The sequence below is a fragment of the Chelonoidis abingdonii genome, chromosome 4, assembly GCF_003597395.2.
Source record: "Chelonoidis abingdonii isolate Lonesome George chromosome 4, CheloAbing_2.0, whole genome shotgun sequence".
Classification (NCBI taxonomy): domain Eukaryota; kingdom Metazoa; phylum Chordata; order Testudines; family Testudinidae; genus Chelonoidis; species Chelonoidis abingdonii.
In genome coordinates, this window is record NC_133772.1 from 85576304 (window position 1) to 85601273 (window position 24970).

General features: G+C 39.4%; 1 protein-coding gene across 4 annotated transcripts in view; it reads left to right on the forward strand.

The window, feature by feature from the left end:
* PCNX1 (pecanex 1) overlaps positions 1–24970 on the forward strand; it is a 141893-nt gene that overhangs the window by 82260 nt on the left and 34663 nt on the right. For all 4 annotated transcript variants that reach the window (XM_032782767.2, XM_032782765.2, XM_075065408.1 and 1 more), the window contains 14 exons: positions 1241–1351; positions 3711–3802; positions 5553–5662; positions 6721–6826; positions 8745–8837; positions 10926–11076; positions 14712–14853; positions 16301–16478; positions 17165–17273; positions 17924–18053; positions 19312–19370; positions 20979–21194; positions 21642–21895; positions 24260–24490. In XM_032782767.2, the coding sequence (XP_032638658.1) occupies positions 1241–1351; positions 3711–3802; positions 5553–5662; positions 6721–6826; positions 8745–8837; positions 10926–11076; positions 14712–14853; positions 16301–16478; positions 17165–17273; positions 17924–18053; positions 19312–19370; positions 20979–21194; positions 21642–21895; positions 24260–24490 (1982 nt within the window). The remainder of the gene's footprint in view (positions 1–1240; positions 1352–3710; positions 3803–5552; positions 5663–6720; positions 6827–8744; positions 8838–10925; positions 11077–14711; positions 14854–16300; positions 16479–17164; positions 17274–17923; positions 18054–19311; positions 19371–20978; positions 21195–21641; positions 21896–24259; positions 24491–24970) is intronic.

Here is a 24970-nt window from a genome sequence, read left to right on the forward strand (position 1 = left end):
CTTAATCCTTTCCTTCCAATATTCTGCTCAGGTAGGCTTGTCTCAACCCATGCAATTTATAATTGTGCTCATAAAATCCAGTGAACAGTTCATTGCCCCTAAACTCTTCTTTCTGAACAATTAACAGTAATTTATTTCAGATAAAGTGCCTTCAAAGCAGCTAGTGACAACACTGAGGGCACTGTTTCACAAACTGTTTTGCATTCCACAAAGAACTGTACATTGGTGGCAAACTTAAACTGCTAAGGAGAAGCAAAGAGCACAGATCTGAACCACAAGACCACCAGAATTCGTTCACGCCTGGAGAAGTAAGACTTTTCTGCCAAAGAACACAGACGCAGGGTAAGACAAACCTCAGAGTTGGTTGGTTTCATTGACGTGCTGGCATCACACTAATGAGAGCTCAATTAGGACATCTTTTATCATTTGGCCACCAAGTGGGACTTGTGGACCTGGTTCATAGTCTAAATCCACTCCAAATGTCTGTCAGAGAACAGTGCTACAACAGTTCAATACAGGTAGTCTGAACTAAGATGGGAGAGAAGGAGCTTAAGATGTCTTTGTTGTGGTGGAAAAGCATGTATAACCAATGTGTAATGTCCAGTCGAATGGTTGCCTTGGATGGGGAGGGAGGAGACAGGATGGAGGGAAACTAGAATTAAAGAAACAATATCTTCTCTTCTTCAATTTGTAAACTTATTTATCAGTTGCAGTGAGGTTCTTCTGACTGTTCAACAAACCTGTGGTGGCACAATAAAAGCCAGGGTGAAGTTTTGGCCCTGCTGAGTTAAATGAGGCCAGAATTTTCCCCCTGGAGTTCTACAGTTGATCTGATGAGAGGCATGAGAGCCTTCATTCTAGTGAGTGAAAAATTTACAAGACCTTATACCTGAAGGCCCTCTTCCATGGTTTTTACTATGTGAAAATGAAAAGCTTGTGATACAAACGTCCAGTCACGTTAGACTGGCTCTCACAGATTTCGCTGGTGATTAAATTGGGAGTCAGCGAAGATGTTCTTATCCCTCTGAATGTCGGAATGTCGTGACTAATCTAAGTTGGAGGTGGAAGTTAAAGTGAAGTCTGATATAATTGGAAACTGTTAGAAAGTCCATATAGTATAGCCATAGCAATGTTGGATTGTATCTTGTTTGTCTATATCACAGAGCTTAAAGAAACTCTGAGGAGTATTGCAGTATATCAAATTTTCCATACTCACTTTTTTTACTTTTCTTTTCCATAGTATTTACGCTGTGTTTCCCTATAGTATTCTTCATTGGTCTACTGCCTCAGGTGAATACATTTATGATGTACCTCTGTGAACAGCTGGATATTCATGTCTTTGGTGGCAATGGTGAGTGCAGCTTTTATATCAAAGATAGAGGGAAGTATTAGATCAGGCAACTGCTACCATTTTCCAAATCAAATTAATAATGTAATTTAAAAGTCTATTTAGTAACATGATTTCTAGGTCTGGGCTCAAAATACAGAACCTACTGAAGTCAGTGAAAAGAACCCATACGCATTCATGTAGCACAGTTCTGTAACAAAGAGCAATTCCTTTCACAGTGTAAGTATAAGTAAAATACTTGTGCTTTTACAGTAAGAGACATCTGTCAGAGCTTACTGTTTTAAAAAGTTGCAAAATAATGTACTGGTAGAAAATTCAATTCTGGGGCAGGGGAGAAAAGGAAAACTGTTCACTTCTCTTTAAAAACCTACCAAATGTGCTTGGGTGGGAGGCAGAAAAATGGTCCATTCACAGAAGAATATTTCTTCAATTATTGTATTTGGTATCTAGATATGATGGTAAAAAGCAGATCATGAATGCCTAAGATATGTAGAACTGTGACATCTTTATAACCCATTTATCAGAGTGCTTGCAGTTCCCATTTCAAGGCAGGTGAAAGTGTACCTGTATTGAGAACTCCTTATTCCCTCCCCATCTCCTTGTTGTCCTCTACATTACTTAAACATTGCTTACTGCTTCTCCCTCACTTATCCATCCTAAAGTTTCCCTATTCTTATCCACATCTGATCAGGGCCAGATATGGTTTTAAATCCATCAACATAGCTACCTAATTAGCTTGTGATGTTACTGTTGATCACTGCTAAGAGTTACTTTCTTTTCATCTCAGGTAAGTTATGCATACTGTACGCTCCTCAGGGCCAGGGAATGCAAAAGAGCAGCCCTGTGCCCAATACATTTTTTGACTAATTTTAGTTGTGGCGAGGATGTGAACATCTTCAGTGTACTTGTATCGTGAGGGTTCATGGGCACAGTTTAAATACAGTAACTCCTTGCTTAACGTTATAGTTATGTTCTTGAAAAATGCAACTTTAAGTGAAATGATGTTAAGAAAATCCAGTTTCCTCATAAGAATTAATGTAAATAGGGGAGGCTAGGTTCCAGGGAATTTTTTTTTACCAGACAAATGACTATTTTTATCTCACTCGCGCACGTACATGTACACGTTTTAAACAATTAAATACCATACACAGCAATGATGATTGTGAAGCTTGGTTCAGGTGGAAGTCAGGGGCTGGGCTGTTTCCCAGGGAATGCCTTGCTGCTAAATGAACTAGCACTTGGCTGAGCCCTCAAGGGTTAACACGTTGTTAATGTAGCCTCACATTCTACAAGGCAGTACAGATGGAGGGCAGGGAGACAGCATGGCAGACAGACACACATACTCTGTGTGATGGGGGAAATGCATATTGCCATTCTAAGTACATTGCCTTTTTAAGTAGATCAGCAAGCTCCCTCCATCCTGAGCCCTGTTGTGTCTCCGCTTGCTCTATGGAGATGGGGTAAGCGGGGGGTAGGAGCAGGGCGGAGGGGGAGACCCTGACATTAGCACCCCAAATGAGCATGTTCTCTAATTGATCAGCAATGTAACAACGAAACAACATTAACCGGCACAACTGTAAGTGAGGAGTTACTGTATTAGGTATACATTTAAATTAATACCTCTCCTGCAGCATCCTTGTGTTCTCAGATTTCTGAGCAGACACTTTCAGGCATCAGGAGCACTGCATGACATGTTGACTTGCACTTTCACTAGGATTTGAAAATATCTCACTCATCACTTCATTACCAAGCTCACCTATTGCGTTACCTAATCTCCTTATCCCAGAACATATGCGTTCGTTACTAGGTGCCCACCTTAACTTTTTCAGTTTCAAAAACATTTTTTTTGGCAAGAAATATTCATCAACAAAAACCAAAATGAGAACAGATTATATAAGTTAGTGGTACTATCAACTATGCAGGGCTCTGAATTTAACCTTCCCTAATAGTATCAAGTGTCCAAATTGCCTCCAGCTTCTAAATTTATATTTTTTTATAAAAGAGAAAATATTCCCTGGTCTATTGCTGAGAATTAAGATGATTAATCACATAGGTCCAATATAGTGTTAGCTTTCAGCTACTGCGTTTGCTGCAGCAATAGTTGACTATTCCCAAGGCAGTGCTGTTGAATAAATGGTAAACAAAACATGTAAATCATGCTCGGTTAAAAAAATAACTTGTGGGTGGGGGAGAGACTGTATTTGTGAAGTAGTAATTGGTAGCATTTTTCTAACACCTGAGCAGATATTGAAACAATGAAGTGTTGCAATTTTTGTAGTTTTTTGTTCAGTCAACTTTAAAAAGGCTTATGTCTTCAAGTTTGTGCAGCTGATCCTTTTTTTTGCCCCCCTTTTACTTCCAGCCACTACCAGCCTGCTTGCAGCCCTTTACAGTTTTATCTGTAGTATTGTGGCAGTAGCATTATTGTATGGATTGTGTTATGGCGCCCTGAAGGTGAGCAGTACATTGATAGTATATAAATAAATATTTAGGATTCTGCCTTTCACTTTTGTCTACTTATTACGTTTGTGAAAAGTGGGTGTAAAGTGTTACCATTCTGATTTGGTAAGGTTTTACACTTACTTTGCCATATGTTTAATTTCATAAGATCATGTAACAATCTAATACGCACTTGTGTTCAGTGAAGCTCTCCCCATCTCCCTTCAATTTATTTTCTGCACTGATTCTTGTGTGGGGCACGTAACAGCTGATCAACTAATTGCACTGTCTTCATGCATTGGTGTTTTTCCTAATTCATCCAAAAGGTTGAATTTAAAAACTCACTCCCGATGATGCAAATTAGAAATAAAATATTTTTACATGCTAGTTTTGAAAAGAAAGCAGGGTATAGTTTGCTCTGCCGAAGTGGTGAATATCTGTTTATGGGAGGGGGTTGAGAGGCAGCTGACAAGCGCAAGGGAACAAATAAAAATGTATACTTGCTCAAAGTACAGTTTTACTCTGAATAACAACTATATAAAAATGACACTCTGACTTCCATGTTTGTGTATAGCGTGTCATTGATTTCTGGGTCAAATATGCTCAGTTTACAAGTAAATTGACTTTTTCTAACTGTCGGTCCTGCATGCTCAGCCTGGGCTTTGAGAGTCAACCTAGCTTCTTTTATTACTTGTGATGATGGAAGGATTTATTAGCCTACTTGTGCCCTTGGTGAACCTACAGATCCGCAGTCGTTTTCAGTATCTTTGCAAGGGTGTAACTGGTTAGATCATAGTAAACAAATCAGTTGATATACAAGATAGAACAAAACTTTGTTAAATCAATCTGATCCCTGCAGATCCAGCATAGTAGGAGTAAAAGAATAAATATTTGTTTTCATCTAAAGTCAGCAAACGTTACAAAAGGATTAGTTCTATTGAGTAAGAAGGTGACACTTTTTTACATAGTCAATTTTCAGAATGGAACTTCAATTTAAATAATTTTAAGGGATTATGATAATGTGGTATGTGGCAAATAGTATATACAGTACATTAAAACTATTGAACATTTAATTACGTGGGTAAATTACATGACTGTGTGGTACTTGTAAAATAAACGTCAAATAATAAAACTATCACAGTCTTCTAAAACCAAAATGAGGATTTCTTGTGAACTACTTTTGAACTCAAGTGATGCAGCATAGTAAACAGGCACACTAATTTATTATAGCCTAGATGGAGTTTGCCCCCAGCTTTGGGCTGCATTCCCAAGCAACCCAACTCCAAGAAGACACAGTCCTAGCGTGTCATCAAGTACCACAAGAGAAAGTTGAAAACAATTTATTATAGTGTTCATATGGTATTCACCACTTATATAATAACATGGTTATAGGAAACTAGAAGCAAATATGTTGATATTTATGAAATAAGCACTAATTATATAAAGTGTACGAACATGGGCATTCTAATCTTAAGCTTGATCAGACTGTAGCACTCTTAAGACATGATCATTAAGGTTAACAGGAGTTTTCCATTGACTTGAACAGGAGATGGTTCAAGTCTTTATTTAATGGGAATAAAAACTGATTAAAGGCTTTAACTTACAGAAAGTATAGGTGAACATTTTAACGAAATACCTTTATTTTGAAAAGCATATGACTTTTTTCATCTTTCCTTTTTCTTATTACTTTACAAGTTTTCTGATTTGTGATATTGATTTTATATATCCTTGTCTTTCTGTTAAAATTTAATTCTTCTGTCCCCAGGATTCTTGGGATGGCCAGCATATTCCAGTCCTCTTCTCAATATTCTGTGGCTTGTTAGTAGCGATATCCTATCATCTCAGCAGGCAAAGTAGTGACCCTATTGTACTTTTGTAAGTGTCTGACTGTATATCTGTCCTCAAGGCAATTCTCAAGGGAGATCCATTGTGATCATTAGTAGAAACCCAGTAGTACCACTGAAACTGATGTTGGTCCAACCTTGTGGAAAACAAAAAGTGGGGGGGAAGTGATGCTCTGGTACTTAGGATGCTGGCTGAGAACTCTCAAAACCCAGGTCCAGTTCCCTGTGCTGCCACAACTCCCTTTGTGACATTGGGCAAGTCACTTAATCTCTCTCTGAGTTCCCTGTGTATGCAATAGGGATAATTGTACTTACCTATCTCATAGAGGTGTTGCAAGAATAAATACACGAAAGGTTGTGAGCCACGTAGATACTATTGGTAAAGAGGCCATAAAAATACTTTGAAAAGCTTCTAAATGTGACCATATCAAGCTTTCTTACTAGTAGCATCTGCTAAGAGTTTGGATGATTGGTCAACATGGCCCTACAAATTAAAGGAGTGTGGGTTGGTTTGTTAGAGTTTTAGTTAGTACTAGAGTCCTTGGTTGCCTGTTTTGCATTTGGAACAACCAGGGTCGGCTCCAGCGTTTTTGCCACCCTAAGTGGGGAGGAGTGGGGGGAAAAAAAAGATGCAATCGGTACTTAGGCAGCAGCTCTACCGCTGCCACTTTATTTTTTGGCGATTTGGCGGAGGGTCCTCCCCTCCGAGAGGGATTGAAGGACATGCCACCAAAGAGCCGGATGTGACGCCCCTTTCCGTTGGCTGCCCCAAGCACCTTCTTGGAGTGCTGATGCCTGAAGCCGGCCCTGGGACCAACAGAAACTACTTGGAAGGTGGGGAGTGGAAAATGTGAACAGATTTTATTAAGCTTTTCCTTTCAGTAAAAGAGAGATGACGCAAACAGGCTTACCTTTATATACTTGTTGAGATTTCTAAACTCCTTTAAGTAAGTTGAGCTACAAAAGATAGTAGATCGGGACTGCTTATGTTCTATTAATTTATAACAGTCCTCTGATTTTGTTACCTCTTCTAAACCCACCCAAATCAATGTTTTTATCACAGTGAATTCTTGCTTTGCATCTTTTTAGCTCTTTAGTACAATCAAAATTTTTTCCTAATTCCGAAGACAAAAACCCAGAGGATCCTCTGTCTGAAGTCAAAGATCCTTTACCTGAAAAACTTAGAAATTCAGTGGTAAGTAGGCTGGCTTTTTGTAAAACTCAGCCCAGACATATACTGAATCCTGGCCAATAGAGTATGTACTAGTTTAGTGATGAGTTAGTTGGAATTTGTTAGCACTATATACTCTGCAGTCCAGGGCTGGGACTTTTAGAGAGCCTCAGGGCATAAGGCATTTGAGTCCCATTGACTTTCATTTGACTTCAAGAATTTTAGGTATTTAGTTTAACATGGTGAAAAATAACTCCTTAAGGACTGAGTTAATGCTAATGGGTACTTGAGTCAAAATTTTACATTCAGAAGACCATCTACCTTTTAGAATGCTTTTCCACTTTGAGTATAAAATGCTGAGTCTGTTGCTTCATTGACTATCAGTATTGAAATGACACTGTGTGTTTATCTATACACCCAATTAAAAATGCACAGCCTTGAGAAAAAGTATTACCTTTGCCTTGACAATATAAGCTATCAAAAAAGAGATACAATTAGGAAGGCCAGAACTCCCAAATGATAGAGCAGTGAAGAATAATTGATGATGTTCTGTAACTCATGTTCATAATTTAATATGTACCCAAATAAACATCGTAATACTTGGTGTGTGTATGAAGGCTCAAGTGGAAAAGAGTGATAGTTGCCAAAAGATGTTAACTCAATATTTTTGAATAAACAAGAGCTTTGGGCAATCCAGTCCACAAACAGACACTAAAAACTAAGGAAAGCTGGTGCGTTTTTTTTAATGAAGAATGAGTTGCTTCTAGTAACACTGGAGACTTGCTCGTTGACTTAATTTTATTATCGCATTCTTTGGATACCTAGAGTAAATCTACTGTAAATGCTTGTGAAAATAACAGTATCCAGTTGTTATCCTGTTTCACATAAACAACCAGTAAGTGAGAAACCTAAGAAACTTAATCTATTTAATTTATCCAAGATTAATTGTGTTCTAAAAGTACACTTCTACCCCAATATAACGCTGTCCTCGGGAGCCAAAAAATCTTACCACATTATAGGTGAAACCGCGTTATATTGAATTTGCTTTGATCTGCCGGAGTGCGCAGCCCCGCCTCCCTGTAGCACTGCTTTACCACATTATATCCGAATTCGTGTTATATCGGGGTAGAGGTGTACCTGCATTGGGAGAAGATTTACTGATAGATAGTATGGGGCTTTTTAATCTAGCAGACAAAGACATAACAAGATCCAATGGTTGCAAACTGAAGTTAGACAAATTCAGAAAAGAAATAATGGATGCGGGTTGTTTTTTTTAATAGCAAGGGTAATGAACCATTGGAAAAATTTACCTCAGAATGTGATGGATTCTTTCATTTAAAGTCTTTAAAACATGATCATATCTTTCTAAGAGATGCTCTTGCACAGCAAGAAGTTATGGGCTAGATGCAGGAATTACTGGTGAAAATCTTTGGCCTGTGTTATGCAGGAGGACAGACTAGATCACAGTGTTTCTTTCTGGCTTTAAAAGCTCTTAATTCAGTTACATACACTGAGGTAATAGGCTCAAAGTTTGGAAGGGCAGAATATCTGGAATGAAAGTGTTTTGTCCATTAACTTTTCATGTATGGCAGTGATCAGATGTTTTAAATTAAATCATTTGGGCAAATGCTTTTGATCAAAACCAGGTAAGTAAGGGTTATCTTCAATGCACTGGTGCTTGTTGCAGTCCTCTCTTGGGAGTTGGGAAATAAAAATGGTGGGATTTTTGAAAGCACTTATCTAATTGTTGCTGCTGTCAAAGTTAGAGAGGAAAGTTCAGTTGACTTCAGTGGAAGTAGATTTAGGTCGGTGCTGAACTCTTTTGACAATAGTTCCCCATATTCCTTTAACTAACCAAAGAGGTAAGTGGAGGTGACCCTAGGACTGGAAGAAGAGTAATAACATTTATGTTCTTTCAAGCTATTTTCTTTTTATTTCATAGAATGAACGGTTACAATCTGACCTGATAGTGTGCCTTGTCATTGGTGTACTCTATTTTGCTATTCATGTCAGTACAGTATTCACAGTTTTGCAGGTAAGTTACTGCATTATACCTCACAATTTATAAAATACTTGTATTTTATCTTTTCTTGTAGATGCCTTTTTGCTAATGCTACTATTTAATACTCTTTTATGATTGTACCCAAAGGTCCCATTTGGGCTTGGGGCACGACTTACACTAGGTGTTATTCAGACATACAGTGTGACTAATACCTGCCATGAAGACCTTTTTAAATCTCAATTTTTTTTGTGTCCTCAATATTCCTCTCCCTTTTCTTCCCGTCCTCCTCACTCCTACTTTTCTATCTAGGTTCTCCACTTTTTTTTGATAAAATGCCCTTCTTTCACTCTACCCACCCACAGAAATACCTACAGGCTCATTTTAGAGGAGGGAGAAAGTAAACTGACAAAAAGGTTCAAAGTGGTTTCATCTGTTGTGTCCAATTGTCGCTCCTAGACAGTGTTCATCTCCCATGGGATGGAAGTGGAGGGTAGAGGGGTGGTTCCTTGCAGGATATCAAGGGAGCAGGAGACCTTTCCTTACAGTTGCTTTCTAAACTTCCATGTATTAGCCTAGCTATCATTAGCGTATGCTTCAGAATACCCTTAAATGTTTTCAACTTGACATTTGTCTTAAGGCTACATCATGCAACAGGATTTGTGTGGGTGGAAAGAGTCTGTCTAAGCAGATCCAGTGGCGGAATTTGCTATTTAGACATCAAGCTAGCTGCCTAAGTAGCTCGAGAAACCTTCTAAAACTGTCTAGTTTGATTACAGTATTGGAAGCAAATGTAACTTTCACTCTGAGCAAAAGATCAAATTGCTAGGGCAAATATGATGGGCCAAGTTGCTGCACAGATGACATAGATTTTGGCTACCTGGAAGAACTAGAATGTCTAATTTGTTTGTCCAGCATCAGTGTTCCAAGTAGTTCAAAGAAAAGAAATGGCATAAATTCTGGAAGGATTCCAGTACTCTATTGTTAAGCATTTGTGTCGGTTTATTTTTAAATCTAAACGTTTTCAGATGGAGGGTCCTTCTAGTTGAGCAGAGACGACCACATCCACACTAGTTTTTTCTAAGGCAGATGTCTTTTCCAGGGAAAGCCCAAACTTCACCTATCCCTGATGAATGTGGCCTTCATCCCCAACTGGTTATCTGCTGTTGAGTTAACTAAATAGTTTATTACACTCAGGTTTATTTTAAATGGCCAAAGACGTCAGAAATTTAAAAATGAGCTTCTAGGTGGACCCATATGAAAAATTTTAACTTTGTGAATTCACAACCACCTTCCTACCCATGAAAATATGATTCATAACCCCAATTTAGCTCTGGCAGTAGGCACTGCTGTAATATAAAATGCATACCCATGTCTCTAAATGTCAGAGGAGTAGCTGGGTTAGTCTATATCCACAAAAACAACGAGGAGTTGGTGGCATCTTAGTCTAACAGATTTATTTGAGCATAAGCTTTCGTGAGCTTATGAAAGCTTATGCCCAAATAAATCGGTTAGTCTTTAAGGTGCCACCAGACTTCTCGTTGTTTTCATGTCTCTAAAGATACTGTGTTCACACATAGTGAGTGTTGCTGTAAAATTCTTAAACAGAAGTGTGCTCACATACATGGAGGTGATGTTATTGTTGTATATAAAGGGTATACTTTAGTAAGAGGGTGCTATTCAACTCTTTTTCAAGAAAAATCTTAAAAATATAATCCAGAATGAGGATCAATCTCTTCTGCACTTGCACCTCCTTTTTATCTAGCAGAAATCTTCCTTCAAGGATAATAGTTTTGCCATTTTAGAGACGAAACACAAAAGAATCAGAACCAACTGTCTATTAAAGAAGATCAGCAATACCATAGAAGAAAAGGTAGCAAACCAGTCTTCAGGGAAGATCAAAAGTCGAAAAATCTGTCTGTCTTATCCTCTGAGGCAACACTCCTTATTTTACATTCTTATGGCTGACATACTTTCTCATGTTAAAAGGGGAATTGAAGTCCAGACGTGCTTTTACGGGCTGATATATATAAAGGTGATAGAAAACATCAAGTTGTTAACTGATTTGCTGCTTGTTTATAAGACTGAGAACCTATCTTTTGTTCAACTCTGCTTTTTCTTTAGCCCGTCCTTAGCTACATTTTGTATGCGTTGGTGGGCTCCGTAGGATTTTTAACCCATTATGTGCTGCCTCAACTCCGAAAGCAGCTTCCTTGGCATTGTTTCTCTCACTCATTGCTGAAAACCAAGGAATATTATCAATTTGAAGTCCGAAGTAAGTATCAGTAATTTTTTTTTAAATTTGCACTAATGGTTGAGCAGTTTATGTTAACCATTGCTTTAACTTTTTGCTTTACAACTTCTCATTGCTTAAATGTTTCAGGGTCTCTGATGGACAGTGTTAATTCTTTCCTACCTCAGCATGTCTTGCTTGATCCTGTGGCATTTTATGTATCTTTAGTAAGTAATTATGATGGCGTCACATTAGCAATGCTATTGTTATGATGACCGCAGTTGCATTGAATCCTTGTTTTCAGGATCTTACAAGTGTTGAAAACTTACTCTCTGTGCTGAAACTTCTCTTGCAACATTTTGGCAGACATATTTTTTCACTGTCTTTTTTTCAATATTTTGGAGGGTTTAAATTGTTTTTCTATTTTGGATATTTCAGACCCACTTGTATACTTTCAGCTTGCTATATTGGTCCTTATTAAAAACTAATGCTTTTAGCATGTTTGTAGAAATTTAGTTTGGAAATAACAGCCAAACATCTGAAAATAGAATATAGTACAGTGCGTTATATTGGTTTTAAAGGGTACTAAGTGTGAAACTACACATATATACATACTTAAACATACATTTATCTGCACTATAAATCTAACAAATGCACTTCCATTTTATTTCTTTCATTGATGAAACTCTTTATGAAACTTGTTTTCTAAGGAACTTTCATTTGAAAAAGGTAGCAAATGTACTCCAGTTAACCAAAAAAAAATCCTTACAAAAAGTGTTAAAATGAGTTTATATTTACATACAATAGTATCCTTCATGTGAGGATCTTAAAAGCCTTTATAAAGGTGAAAATTATTACACCCATTTATAAGTGAGAAAACAGACAAAAACTAACTCCCCAATCTTGCAAGCCAGTCTGTGTGGTTGGACCACCTATAGCTTGCATCCAGCCCCATTGACTTTAGTGGAGCCTTACTTCACATCGCGTGGAGTGTGTATGCATAAGCATTTGTCCATGCTGATCAGTGCCTAAATATTTCCAACAAGATTACATGGCAAGCAGTGAAAAAAATCTATATAGAACCTAAGTTTCCTGACTTCTAGTTCCTGCTCCAGTTGCTGAATTGGGCTAGTGAAAATACCAGAGAGCCATCCAATTCTGCATTCAGATCTTGAGTTCACAGGCAGCCAGGTTTAGAGGTAAAAAAACCATTTTTATTGACGTTTAAAAGTTCACACATCCCAGTATTAACCTGAGCCAAATCTAGCATTGCATACAAGAAGCAAATCAGAACTGCCAGGTCAATAACATTCTAATAGCCCTGTAAATAGAAATTAGTAGATAGCTGAGCAGAAAAGAAGAGAAAATAAATTTTTATAGCAAGCAAGCATCTTATTTCTTTACTTAGTTTTAGAGGGGCTGTCAGATTTGTATCTAAAACTTCATCTCATACAAGAAAGTATTTGTGGCCTTCTAATTAATCTGCAGTTTAGTCAGGTAAATTGCTGTGTCAGCATCAATACCTATAGCTGCAGTTTTAAATTCCATTATTTCAGTGATTACATGTTCAAATAAATACAGTCAGTCTGATTTGATATCAGATTTTTTGATGAAAAATATAAATGAAAAATATCTACCTAAATACAACTTTATGGCTGAGAATTAACATGCACACAAATTTTGTTGTAATTAGGCTGCAGTGCTCACATGTTTGTAATATTGTCTCACACACTAATATGTATATGCAAAATTAAAGCCATACACATCATTATGAAATTTTAGAGGTCATAATGTTCCATGACTTGGCCCCTTGCACAGCAGAGAGAATTCACCTGAGGTAGGGCAGGCAGTAGTCTGCCCTCCCTGAGGGTTCTGCTATGAGAGGGGAGCAACTTTAATTTTTGCTGGGGGCTCCAAAGAAGCCTTGCTACCGAAGGCTGCAGTGGAGATGTTTGAATCAGTATGTCTCAGCTATCCTAACTCATTTCCTGGCTATTGCTTCCCACTTTTCTGTTGTGGACCCCTGTGGACTTCCCTGGTGATGGGGAGGTTGTGGCTACCTTGTACCCCAGCAGCCTCTTCCCAGCAGATTTGATATCACTGAGGGAGGGGCATAATTGAAAACTGACACAATCCAGAGCTGATACCAGGCATGTGTGAGTGCTGTCCTGTAACCTTGATTTTTTTTCCTTAGCTTTGTGTGTGTGTTGCTCTCAACAATAACAATGTTGTGTGTGTATATATATATATATATATATTTTGCAATTAATACAAATGATGAAAAGAAGCTACTAGTTGTCAGTTTATAATTGCAGGATAATTACCGTATGTACTCGTTCATAAGCTGAATTTTTTTAGTAAAAAGGGAATCATCAGAGACAGGGATCGGCTTATGAACGGGTATAGAAAGGAGAGGTGGGACACAGCCCCTCCCCTCAACAGAGGGAGCAAGGAGAGGCAGCGCAACTAGCAGAGCAGAAGGGAAGAGGCACGACCAGAGTCTCTCCACTTCTGGCCACACTGCTCTCCCCCCAGCCTCCGAAGCAGCTGCAGCTCCAGGGCTGGCACGCTGCAGCTGCACCACCCGGCCCACCAGAGCACGCTATGGCTGTGCTGCCCAGCCCGCCAGAGCATACTGTGGCCATGCCACCTGGTCCAGCCCGCTAGAACATGCTGCGGTCGTGCCGCCCAGTCTGGCCCGCCGGAGCAGGCTACGGACACACTGCCCAGCCTGCCAGAGGCATCCTCCCCTGGCTCTCCCCAAATAAGGTGGGAAGGGATGAGATGGGAAGAGTGTGGGGGTCCTGGGCTAGAGGTGGGGTCATGTGGGGGGTGGTCAGAGGGGTTACTCCCCTGACCCCCAGCATCTCCCGCCAAAATTTTTTCCCACCAGTTGCTGTCCCGCCGGGACACTGTTTACTTAGATTTACCTCCGTGCTTGGTAAACAAACAATCTCGGACCACCAGCAGCTTATTCTGATGGCCTGGGAGCCAAAGTTTGCTGATCCCTGAATTATAGGTTCAGCTTTTGAACGGGTCAGAAAAATTTTCCATTTTTACTTATCCATTTGTGGGGGTCGGCTTATAAATGAACCGACTTATGATAGAGTATATACAGTAAATTCTTCTAGATTGTAGGGACATATATCTGAAGCATTTTTAATTCAAATATGAGTGGAAAACCATTATTTTAAAACAATCAAAATGAAATGTAATTTTATCAATAGCTATGGTAACAGCTTCCATCTCTTCAAAAAAGTAATCATGTTTGCTGATATGCAGAAACTGTAACATTTACCAAAATCCAAAACTATAGGAAACTTTATACAGGTACGGTAGTGCAAGCTTCTCTCCAATGACATTCAGCCAAGACTTGGAAGGATTGTTTTTATGGATAAGGTAGTTCAGTCTGAGAATTCTTATTCGTCTTTGGCTTCTCTGCTGAAACTGGCAGGGAGAGAGCAGTTATTCACATATTGCCTCACTACTAAAGATTACCAGATCTTTGTGTATGCCACCTGACAGTTGCCAGAGGGCCAGAACTTTTGGTCTCAGATGACCTAGGCTGGTTTAGAACTACTGATCTAGAGCCAAGATGAACTACACCTTCTTATTAGAAATCTCCTGAGCTATTTAGGCTCCTAGTATAATCTGTGATCTCCTCTTTTGCTGTTTAGATGCTGCCCACGTAATGTGGTTTGAGAAACTTCATGTATGGCTCCTCTTTGTGGAGAAGAACGTTATCTATCCATTGATAGTCCTCAATGAGCTCAGCAGCAGTGCCAAGAACATTGCTAGTCCAAAGAAACTGGACACAGAGTAAGTAGAAAAGATTGTCAATAGCTTGAGTATACCCAATATGATGGAACAAAATGGCAAAGGGCGTCATAACTGACAGCCGCAGTGGAAGTATAGTTAATACGAGTTGCAATTAAAGCAAAGTAGTAACAAGTAGTTTCTAATGTCAGTACCTAGCAAACCTCGTATGTCTGGATCACCATATGGCTTATAGTGAATGAAATATGTAAACTTTTTAAATGCAGAAATCATAAAATTGAGTCTTCAAGTTTGTTAAGAAGAACCCTTCAGATCATATCAAATACTATGCAGATTTCAAGCCACAGAGTTTTATAGTAATGTATCAAATTGCAGACATCAGAGATAGAATAGTTCTATTACCATCCAGCCTATCCATGCCAATGCAGGACTGTTCCCTACAATACTCTCTCTGGTACTTTGTCCATTTAAATCTTAAAAAATCCCAAGCCATGATGTGTCAGTTACTGGGCTAAATGCACCTTTTAGTCCCCCTTTAGCTGTCATGTGATGCCATTTGGAACCATACAATTCTTCTGCTGTCAGACTGGGCCTTGACTGTACTCCCTTGGCATTGTGGTTATTCCAGCAGATGTGACTATGGCTCTGGTCCCTCAGAAGAATATCAAAGGTTAATACAGTGACCGAATGGCCTCCTTAAAGCAAGACGATATTTATTTAGAACAGCATTTTAGAGAAAACAGATCTTAAAACAAAAAACTGATTGTATGCATATCTAGTCTTTCCCTAAGGCTTTATCATTCTGTGGATCTGGGAAGACTTAACTTCTTTAAATTCCCTCTGCAGAATCTCTCCATGTCAGGCAGTTGCCTCCTTAGTTTTGTAGGAATCAAATAACACTTGAAATGTTTGTAGCCCTTTCATCTAGTAACTCCCAGTTCTCACAGTGGTTTGCAACTCACTGGAGACTGGATCCCTGAAGCTAACAGCTTTTCTCATTGTCTTTCAAGTGTTTTCTGGGGAGCTCTTGTCTGGGAAACCATTGTGTCATCTTCATACACAAACCTCATTGATTTTGAGCATTATGTGTGTGTAATATTCCACCACCCCTAATATAGGTTAGTCCAATATCCTCATACAGCAAATTCTAATAACCAATGCACAATAAACGTCCCTTCCTTGACCCCGTCACAGTATTAATAAAATTATTGCTGCCCAGTATTCATGACATTATTATATATCAGCTCCACATTTGTCTCACATGGTTTTTTGCTATATCTCTTAGGAATACTATCCCACAGATTGTGCTAATATCGTTTTTGTAGAGTATTGTTTGAATTGGGAATAATGAAGGAAACACTATAATTGTAACATAAAAAAACCTTAACATGTCTGTTAAGCATTGAATGTGAAGAAATTGGAATTGCTTAACAGCAGGTAAGCAGTAAATTGCAGATGAGTAACTTTTCTTTCTGCACTCCTTTCGTAGGATTGGCGCTTTAATGATCACCATCGCTGGTTTGAAGTTGTTGCGTTCCTCTTTCAGCAACCCAACCTGCCAGTATGTCACTGTTATTTTCACAGTGCTCTTCTTTACATTTGACTACAAAAATTTTTCTGAGACCATGCTGCTAGACCTCTTCTTCATGTCCATACTCTTCAGCAAGGTAACTTTACACAAAATAACATACACCTGAAACTGAGTATTTCAGATGTCCATGTTTGAGAATCCAAGGAATGAAAATCCTCCTGGTGGTTATGTAATCTCCCAGGTCATCTGTGCTATGAATAAATTACCATATACTACTGGATAGATGGGAATCTCTGGTTCCCAGGATCAATTTTTTGGCCTTGGCAGGTATTAAGGTATCTGTTCTTTTAAAGTCCCAGCACTTCCTTGGAGCAGAGAAGATGTGAATTATGTGATTTAGTTTTCAGTTTCCTGACACAAAGTATGGCTAGAAGCACTTTGGCAGACCAGTTCTGGTCCTTACAAGACCAGTAGTTTTCCAAAGCACCGATAGTGAATCAATGAGATTGAAGGGGGAAACTCTGTTTTAGCCCAATATTTGGTTCTATTTTTATGACTAAAACTTTATTTTTACCCCAAACTTATGTTCTACTGTATTTTAAGACTCATTTAATGTTTATCTGTTTTACTGTTGTGATTGTTCAATATCTATATAAAGGAGTGTTTTTAACAAATTCATACAAAATTATAATGGTAAGTGTATATCTTATTGCAACTCAAAATTATATGTATTTTCTGTTGAAGTTCGTACGTAAAACACACTGGTTTTAGTTAAGTCACAAAATAATTTATATATTTTATCTTCTCCCCTTTTCTCTCTAGCTTTGGGAGCTCTTTTATAAATTGAGATTTGTGTATACTTATATTGCTCCTTGGCAGATCACATGGGGCTCTGCTTTCCATGCTTTTGCCCAGCCCTTTGCTGTGCCACGTATCCTTTGAAGATTCCAACTTGTTGTTAATTACATCTATTTATAATTTGACTCATACTGTAGTATAATTAATTAATCAATCACAGATAGAGAATACCTTATCCTGCCTAATCAATGTGAATGACAGCTATATGCACTTGCTGTCTGGATATACTAGTAAAACTAGAACAGTTCCATCATAGAAAAGACCTAGACCAGGTTATTCCATTGGAAAAATTGTAGGGCTGATCAAGATTTCCCTTTTTTCAACAACTATCTCCAGTCTTTAATTCATGGTTTGAAGCTTCTTATCCACAGATAGAGACTTGCACTTTGTTTACTGTCCTGATTCTCATTTAATACAGAAGTTCGCAGTTCTAGTCTTGATTTTCCTGTTTGCCCCCCAAAAAATACAGTGCCTGATACTACTGAATAATTTTTTCCCTTATATAATACATGAGGGATTTGGGAGATCTTGCTTTGTTCTTACTTGGTGACATCTGTGCCTCACTTTCCCCATCTCTAAAATGAGGATAATGATACTTACCTTCCTTTTTGTAAAGATCTGATGGTTTGAGATCTGATGATTAAAAGTGCTGTAAAAGAGCTTGGTGATATTGCAAAAGAACCACGCGGTTGTCTTGGCTTCCTTAACCCTGTCACTCCACAGATTCTGCAATGTTGTTTGTCCAAGTGGCTGTGTCAGCTTTCTTCTCCACCCCACTGAACCCCTTTCTGGGAAGTGCAATATTCATCACTTCATATGTCAGACCTGTCAAATTCTGGGAAAGAGACTACAAGTGGGTGAAGTTAAGCCATTAAGAAGCCTTGTCAGCTGTGTTTAGTAGAGAAGGCTGTGACTGAATGTAGTCTTTTTGTTTTGTTTCTAGATGCTATGATTTTTTTAGAGAGAACTTGTTCATGGCTTTTAATACTTTCATACAAGTATATTATTCTTCTGAAACATCATAGAAGCTGTTTCTACACTGACAGTGCTTACATTTCATTTCTGTCATAATAGCTTTTATTTACACTAGCATATAAACTGGATAATTTAAGCTCCAAAATGACAGAAATTTTAAGGGAAAATTGAGTCTGAAAAGTGACTGTATACAAAGGGCATTTGCGAGTTCCTTATTTGTACAGGTAACTCCATTTCACATTTGCTCATTTTACAAGTAAAACGTTATTTTCCTAACTTCCAGAACCAAAAACTCACCCCAATATCTTAGTCAATATCAGTTCTCGGCTTACGCACCACCACCAATAAAAGATTCTTCAGGTCAGATGGTACCTTCAGTTAAACCTTCCCTTAGACTAAAACAGTGGGGTTATGCAGGTGGTATTGTTGTAAGATGTGGCCTGCAGAATCTTTTACTGTTGATGGTGCCTGAACCAGGAAAAAACCCAGCTTGACATTCAGATGGCAGGATGAGCTTGTGGTACTAGCATTTAAGGAGAAAATCATTTCACATGTAGAATGAGCAAGTGTCATGTCGAGTCACGGGCAATAAATATGACTGAAACCTAGGTGTCATTTATAGTCACATGGCAGAGTAGAATTATTTAAAGACCTTGCTTTTAAAACCTGGTGTACAAATTTGGGTTTCTCCTTCAGCGAACATAATGGCAGTTTTTGGGGTGAGGAGAACTAAAATGGAGCAGCACTTCTGCTTCTTAACTACTAGTGCCACACTGACAAGTAAACTTTGAGCACAGTCAGGTGTTAGCTTTGCTACTTCTATTGACTTCAGTGCAAGTAACATAGCTAAAACTTCGTGCAGAACTTAGAAACTATCTACCTTAATTGGCTTTTTGTGGGCAAAGGAGAGGGCTTTGGTGTATTTAGATTCTAACACTACTACAGCTAAAAGGCATTGTTATGTACGAGCAGGATTCTAAGTTGTATGTAAAAAAGAATTGCAGGGAAAGCTTTCAAAGCTATCATAAAAAAAAATCTTTTCTTTGGTACAGCATCATTTACAACTCCTTTCCCTATATTCTCCTGTAGTACGAAAAACTCTTAAATATGTTCTGTTTTAATTTTGTTGTCTTCAGCACAAAGCGTGTGGACCATTCAAACACAAGACTCGCTTCCCAACTTGATAGAAATCCAGGTAATAGTCCTACTTTTTGGCTGAAATGGTACAGAGTGGAGATGTGAGTCTGTCATGTACAGATATTACTAACATGAAAGGGACACACATCAGCTTCCATTTTTGTCTGGGAACTCCTTATGACAGAATTAAAAATTGTGTTTGCATATCAAGTTGAGGTTCACCTCCTACACTGAATGTTATATGACTGCAGTACACATAGCCCAGCTTATAATTGGGTTTCTTTTAAAGTGTTTGACTTGTGTGTATTTATATACATAGCACCCTCTGTAATCTAGTTTATGTGGGGGGAAATACCGACCTCTTTTGTAAATGTAGTTAATCTTCAGATGGTTTTGCTTTAGCTGGAGAAGGGAATTATTACAGAAGTAAACTCAATGTGCTTTGACACTAAAGTTCCTACTAGCTTAACTGTGAATAGCTTTAACTACAGACAATATCTGTACCCTAACCATTAAGGGTTTTTTTAATTGTTATGTCTGAACCAATTAGGGAATAGGTTCAGTCACCTAGGAAGAGGCATAACGTTTACATTTTATTGTGTGCACAAAACAAACCAATTGATCCAATGATGGAATGAGGACCTCTTTCTTTTTGCAATGAACTAATCAAGCTCCACCATTACCCTTCTTGCTAAACCCCACGACTACAAAGGTGGAAGCAATTTTTTAGATCAGTGGTTAACTCTTCCTTACTTGTCACAGCTGTATTTTCTGATACCTTTTCTTCCTCCTCTTTTTTTTTCCTTTCTGCCATTCCATTGTCTGCCCTCACATCCCCTTTTCTCCAACTCTTCCCCAAACTACCATATAGACCTCTACCCCGATATAATACGGTCCTCAGGAGCCAAAAAATCTCACTGCCTTATAGGTGAGACTGCGTTATATCTGGTTTGGTTTGGTACAGCGCCGGTACGCCGTGCCGGACTGTACTGACTTCCCCGGCAGTGATTTAAAGGGCCCGGTGCTCCAGCCGCTGTGGGGAGCCCTGGGCCCTTTAAATCACCGCAGGAGCTCTGGCAGCGGGGCTCAGGCGGTGATTTAAAGGGCCTGGGGCTCCCCGCTGCTTTACTACGTTATAGCCGAATTTGTGTTACATCAGGTTGCGTTCTATCGGGGTAGAGGTCTACTCTACCTTGTTTTTCTTCTTTCCATGCCTACCTACTTCTTCCCTTCCTGTTGCAGTATCCACACAGCTGTTTTGTTTTCTGTAGGGTTTGAGTGCTATGAACGAGGGCAATTTGGGAACTGAGCACTGCTTAAAGGGTATCTAGGTGCCAGGGCGGTGGGATCCTAAAGTAGTACTACTGATTGTTGCTTGATTCCTTTGGGCCTATGTCCTTAAGCACAGCAGTGCATGGAGTTAGGTACATGGGCGTAGTATGAGTAAAACTGAAGGAGTGGCTTGGAGATCACAGAAATTAATGGTTAGGTTTAAACAAACAAAACTGATTAACCTGTCAGTGCGTTCAGAATACATTCCAGTTAGTTGAATAGTTGCTCTATAAAAAGTGATTGAGATCTTTGAAATAACATTACATTCACTGCTACATTTTCTTGATGGCAAAGTACAAGTTTTAATTGATAGAAGCTTGGGTTTTTCCTGCAGGTTCAGATGATAACAACCTGAATTCAATTTTCTATGAGCATTTAACCCGTTCCCTTCAGCACAGCCTGTGTGGAGACCTGTTGCTGGGTCGGTGGGGGAACTACAGTACTGGGGACTGCTTCATCCTAGCTTCTGACTACCTCAATGCACTAGTACACCTTATAGAGATAGGAAATGGGCTGGTCACCTTCCAGCTGAGGGGGCTTGAATTCAGAGGTAAGAGTTCTATGCTTTGATTACTCATTTGGTTGACTTACAAAGTTGACTCTCTTTTGAGAAGTTTAACTTTATTTACAGTTTGGTTCTCTAAACCAGTGGCTTTGAACTTGGGCTTCAGGGTCTCTGTGTCCACTGTTATGTAAGTGAGAGAAAACCAGAGCTCTATAACAGAGCTAATATAGGTTTCTCGTTACATTTTAATGTGTTACACATACAGTGATGGACAACTATACCTGAGTTGCATGTTTGAGTATAGAGTGGTAAATTAAAACTAAGCCATTTTAATTTTTTTCATTAAATAGTTAAGCTAGAGACAGTAGTTTAATTTACCTGCTGTTCACAGAAACGTAATTTGTGAGGTATTCTGCTGTCTCAAACTTTTTAAAATATCAATTATCTTCAAATTAGTCATCTAAATTCTTTCTTTCCTTAACATCCCCTAAGGCACTTATTGTCAGCAACGAGAAGTAGAGGCCATCACCGAGGGGGTAGAGGAAGATGAAGGGTTTTGTTGCTGTGAACCTGGTCACATCCCACATATGCTTTCATTCAATGCTACCTTTGGCCAACGCTGGCTGGCATGGGAAGTGCTTGTGACAAAGTATGTTCTGGAAGGCTACAGCATCACAGACAACAGTGCCGCTTCCATGCTTCAAGTCTTCGATCTTCGGAAAATTCTCACCACTTATTATGTCAAGGTATGGCTCTGCACCTAGCAAATGCAGCTGTGGGGGAATTCAGCTGTCCTTCAACATAATGTTTTTTTGGACAATTGGAAGCATGAGTACTTTGTGCGTATATGGTGGTCTTTCATCAGGAGGATTACACAATGCGTTACAAGTAATGAATACATGAATCTCTCACTCACTGTAGGAGAATAGCTTGTTTGAGGGTATGTCTGCACGTTGAGCTGGGGGTGTGATTTATAGCTAGGGCCCTACCAAATTCACGGCCATGAAAAATGTGTCATGGACCATGAAATCCAATCTTCCCTGTGAATTCTGGTCTTGTGTGCTTTTACCCTATACTATACAGATTTCACAGGGAAGACCAGCATTTCTCAAACTGAGGATCCCAACCCGAAAGGTCGTCTCTGGGGGTTACCAGGACCCCCCTGAAATAACCCTTTATTACCACCCTTCTGCGCTGCCTTCAGAGCTGGGCAGCTGGAGAGTGGCAGCTGTTGGCCGGGCACCCAGATCTGAAGGCAGCGCCCCCGCCAGCAGCAGTGCAGAAGTACGGGTAGCAATACCATACTATGCGACCCTTACTTCTGTGCTGCTGCCTTCAGAGCTGGGCAGCCAGAGAGTGGAAGCTGATAACTGAGGGCCCAGCTCTGCAGACAGCCGCACAGAAGTAAGGGTGGCAATACCATACCATACCATGCCATCCTTACTTCTGTGCTGCTGCCTTCAGAGCTGGGCAGCCAGAGAGTGGAAGCTGATAACTGAGGGCCCAGCTCTGCAGACAGCCGCACAGAAGTAAGGGTGGCAATACCATACCATACCATGCCATCCTTACTTCTGTGCTGCTGCTGCTGCTGTTGGCGACGGCTCTGCCTTCAGAGCTGGGCTCCTGGCCAGCAGCCACCATTCTCCAGCTGCCCAGCTCTGAAGGCAGCGCTGCCGCCAGTAGCAGCACAGAAATAAGGGTAGCAGTACTACAAGCCCCCTGCAATCATAGAATCATGGAAGATTAGGGTTGGAAGAGACCTCAGGAGGTCATCTAGTCTAACCCCCTGCTCAAAGCAGGACCAACGTCAACTAAACTTTCACAATAACTTTGTGCAAAATCCTTCCCTCCCCTCCCCCCACCTTTTGGGTCAGGACGTCTACAATTGACAACACTGTAACATTTTAGATAAATATCATGATTTCAGTTATTTATGATTTTTAAAATCCTATGGCCGTGAAATTGACCCAAATGGACCGTGAATTTGGTAGGACCCTATTTATAGTGCAAGGAGCTAATGTGAGTATGTCTCCTGGAGCTGAGAATCAAATGTAGACATGCCCTGTTGTAAAGTGTAACAGCTATGTAATACAATCTAGGACAGAGAGTGACTACTGTGTCCAACTGAAACATCAGTGGAAGCTTAGGGGACAGAAGGTAATTACCCAAATATGAACCTGGCCAGGACAGAGCTGAAGAAGGAAAAATCCATTCCCTCCCCCACCACTACTACAAAATATCCAAACCCCAAAACTCCTCTCTGCTGTTCGATTGATACCTTTGAACAGTCATTGTCTTTGTTTTAGATCTGGGTAAGTTCACCTTTGTTAAGGTTATTTACAGAAATATTTTTAACAAAGTTTTCCTGCAATTAATTATTGCAAATCCAAAACTAAGATAGGCCTTGTTGAACCTGGGGGAATGTAGGGAGCCTGCCATACTCTCATTGCTTGCAAAGGTTGCACATAAATACTATTTTGTGTTAATGTTAGGAAATTATACTTGTGATCTCTTCATTCCCAAGAATCCCAAAACTCTCTTAAGTATGTACAGGCACCATCTTTGAAATGCAGCCACCTCTGGGATGGGGGAGTGGGGGCAGAAGGCCACTGTCATGCACATCACTGCATAACAGTGTTAGAGGGAAAATATTGGCCAAAGACTCCCTGGAAAATGTCTACTTCTGCAAAAAGTTGCCAGATCTTCAATGGTCACCCTGAGCCAACAGGCCTTGATCTCTTCAAAAGATAGATGTCTCAAATATGATCATAACCTTTCATACTTGTGAGGGGTAAATAAATCTGGCCTTGAAATACTTGTCAGACTTATGGTTCACAGTTAGAAGGCTCTTTTTGCAGCCACAAGGGCTTGAAGTTTGTTTTTTCTTAACTAAAAACATTAAATTCAGTCCTTTTTTAAAAACATACTGAACAAACAAGCCTGTCACAAATCCCCCACTAATCAAACCTGATGCACTTTCAGCCAGTATGGTGTGCTATTTTCATCCTCGTGTGTTAACAGAAATACACAATTTAATGCAACAAATTAGATTTAAACTGTTTCCTTGACATGTAGTATAGGTTTAATATTTTCAACTTGTACCATTTCAGGGCATTATCTATTATGTCACAACCTCCCCCAAGCTGGAGGAGTGGTTAGCTAATGAGACAATGCAGGAAGGATTACAGCCATGTGCAGACTGCAACTATGTTGATGTGGACCCTACATTTAATCCAAATATTGATGAGGATTATGACCATCATCTAGCAGGGGTCTCCAGAGAGAGTTTCTGTGCGACTTACCTCAACTGGATAGAGTACTGCTGCTCCCGAAGAGAAAAGGTAGGCGTGACCAGAACTATTAAACTTTTCTAGGAAAGTCTCTTAAATATGTTTTCTTTGGTAGGGTTGGATTTAACTGTCTATTGAAATTTAGATTTCAAATTGATTTGTAGGAAAGTGTTACATTGGGTTTGGATTGATGAGTTAATGCTTTGACCTTGATCTCCTGAGACCAAAATTCAAATTAATCTTTAATTGCAAGTAGTGTATTATGTAGTTGGAAGTGCACTAGGGAAAGGAGGAGGTGACCAAATCACACAACATAATTTGGCTTGATTGGGCCTCTGCTTAGGCAGAGAAGAGTGGTCTTAGAATAGCCGTGGTGTCACTCATGTTCATCAAAACAACCCTAACTACAAAATAATTTCTCTATAGTATCTAAAATCAACTGCCAAAAGCATTGGTAGGTACCTCATGGTCAAATTTGAAGCTCTTCTCTGGACCACTTCATCTGGATGAGCATTTCATCTCCTAGCCTCT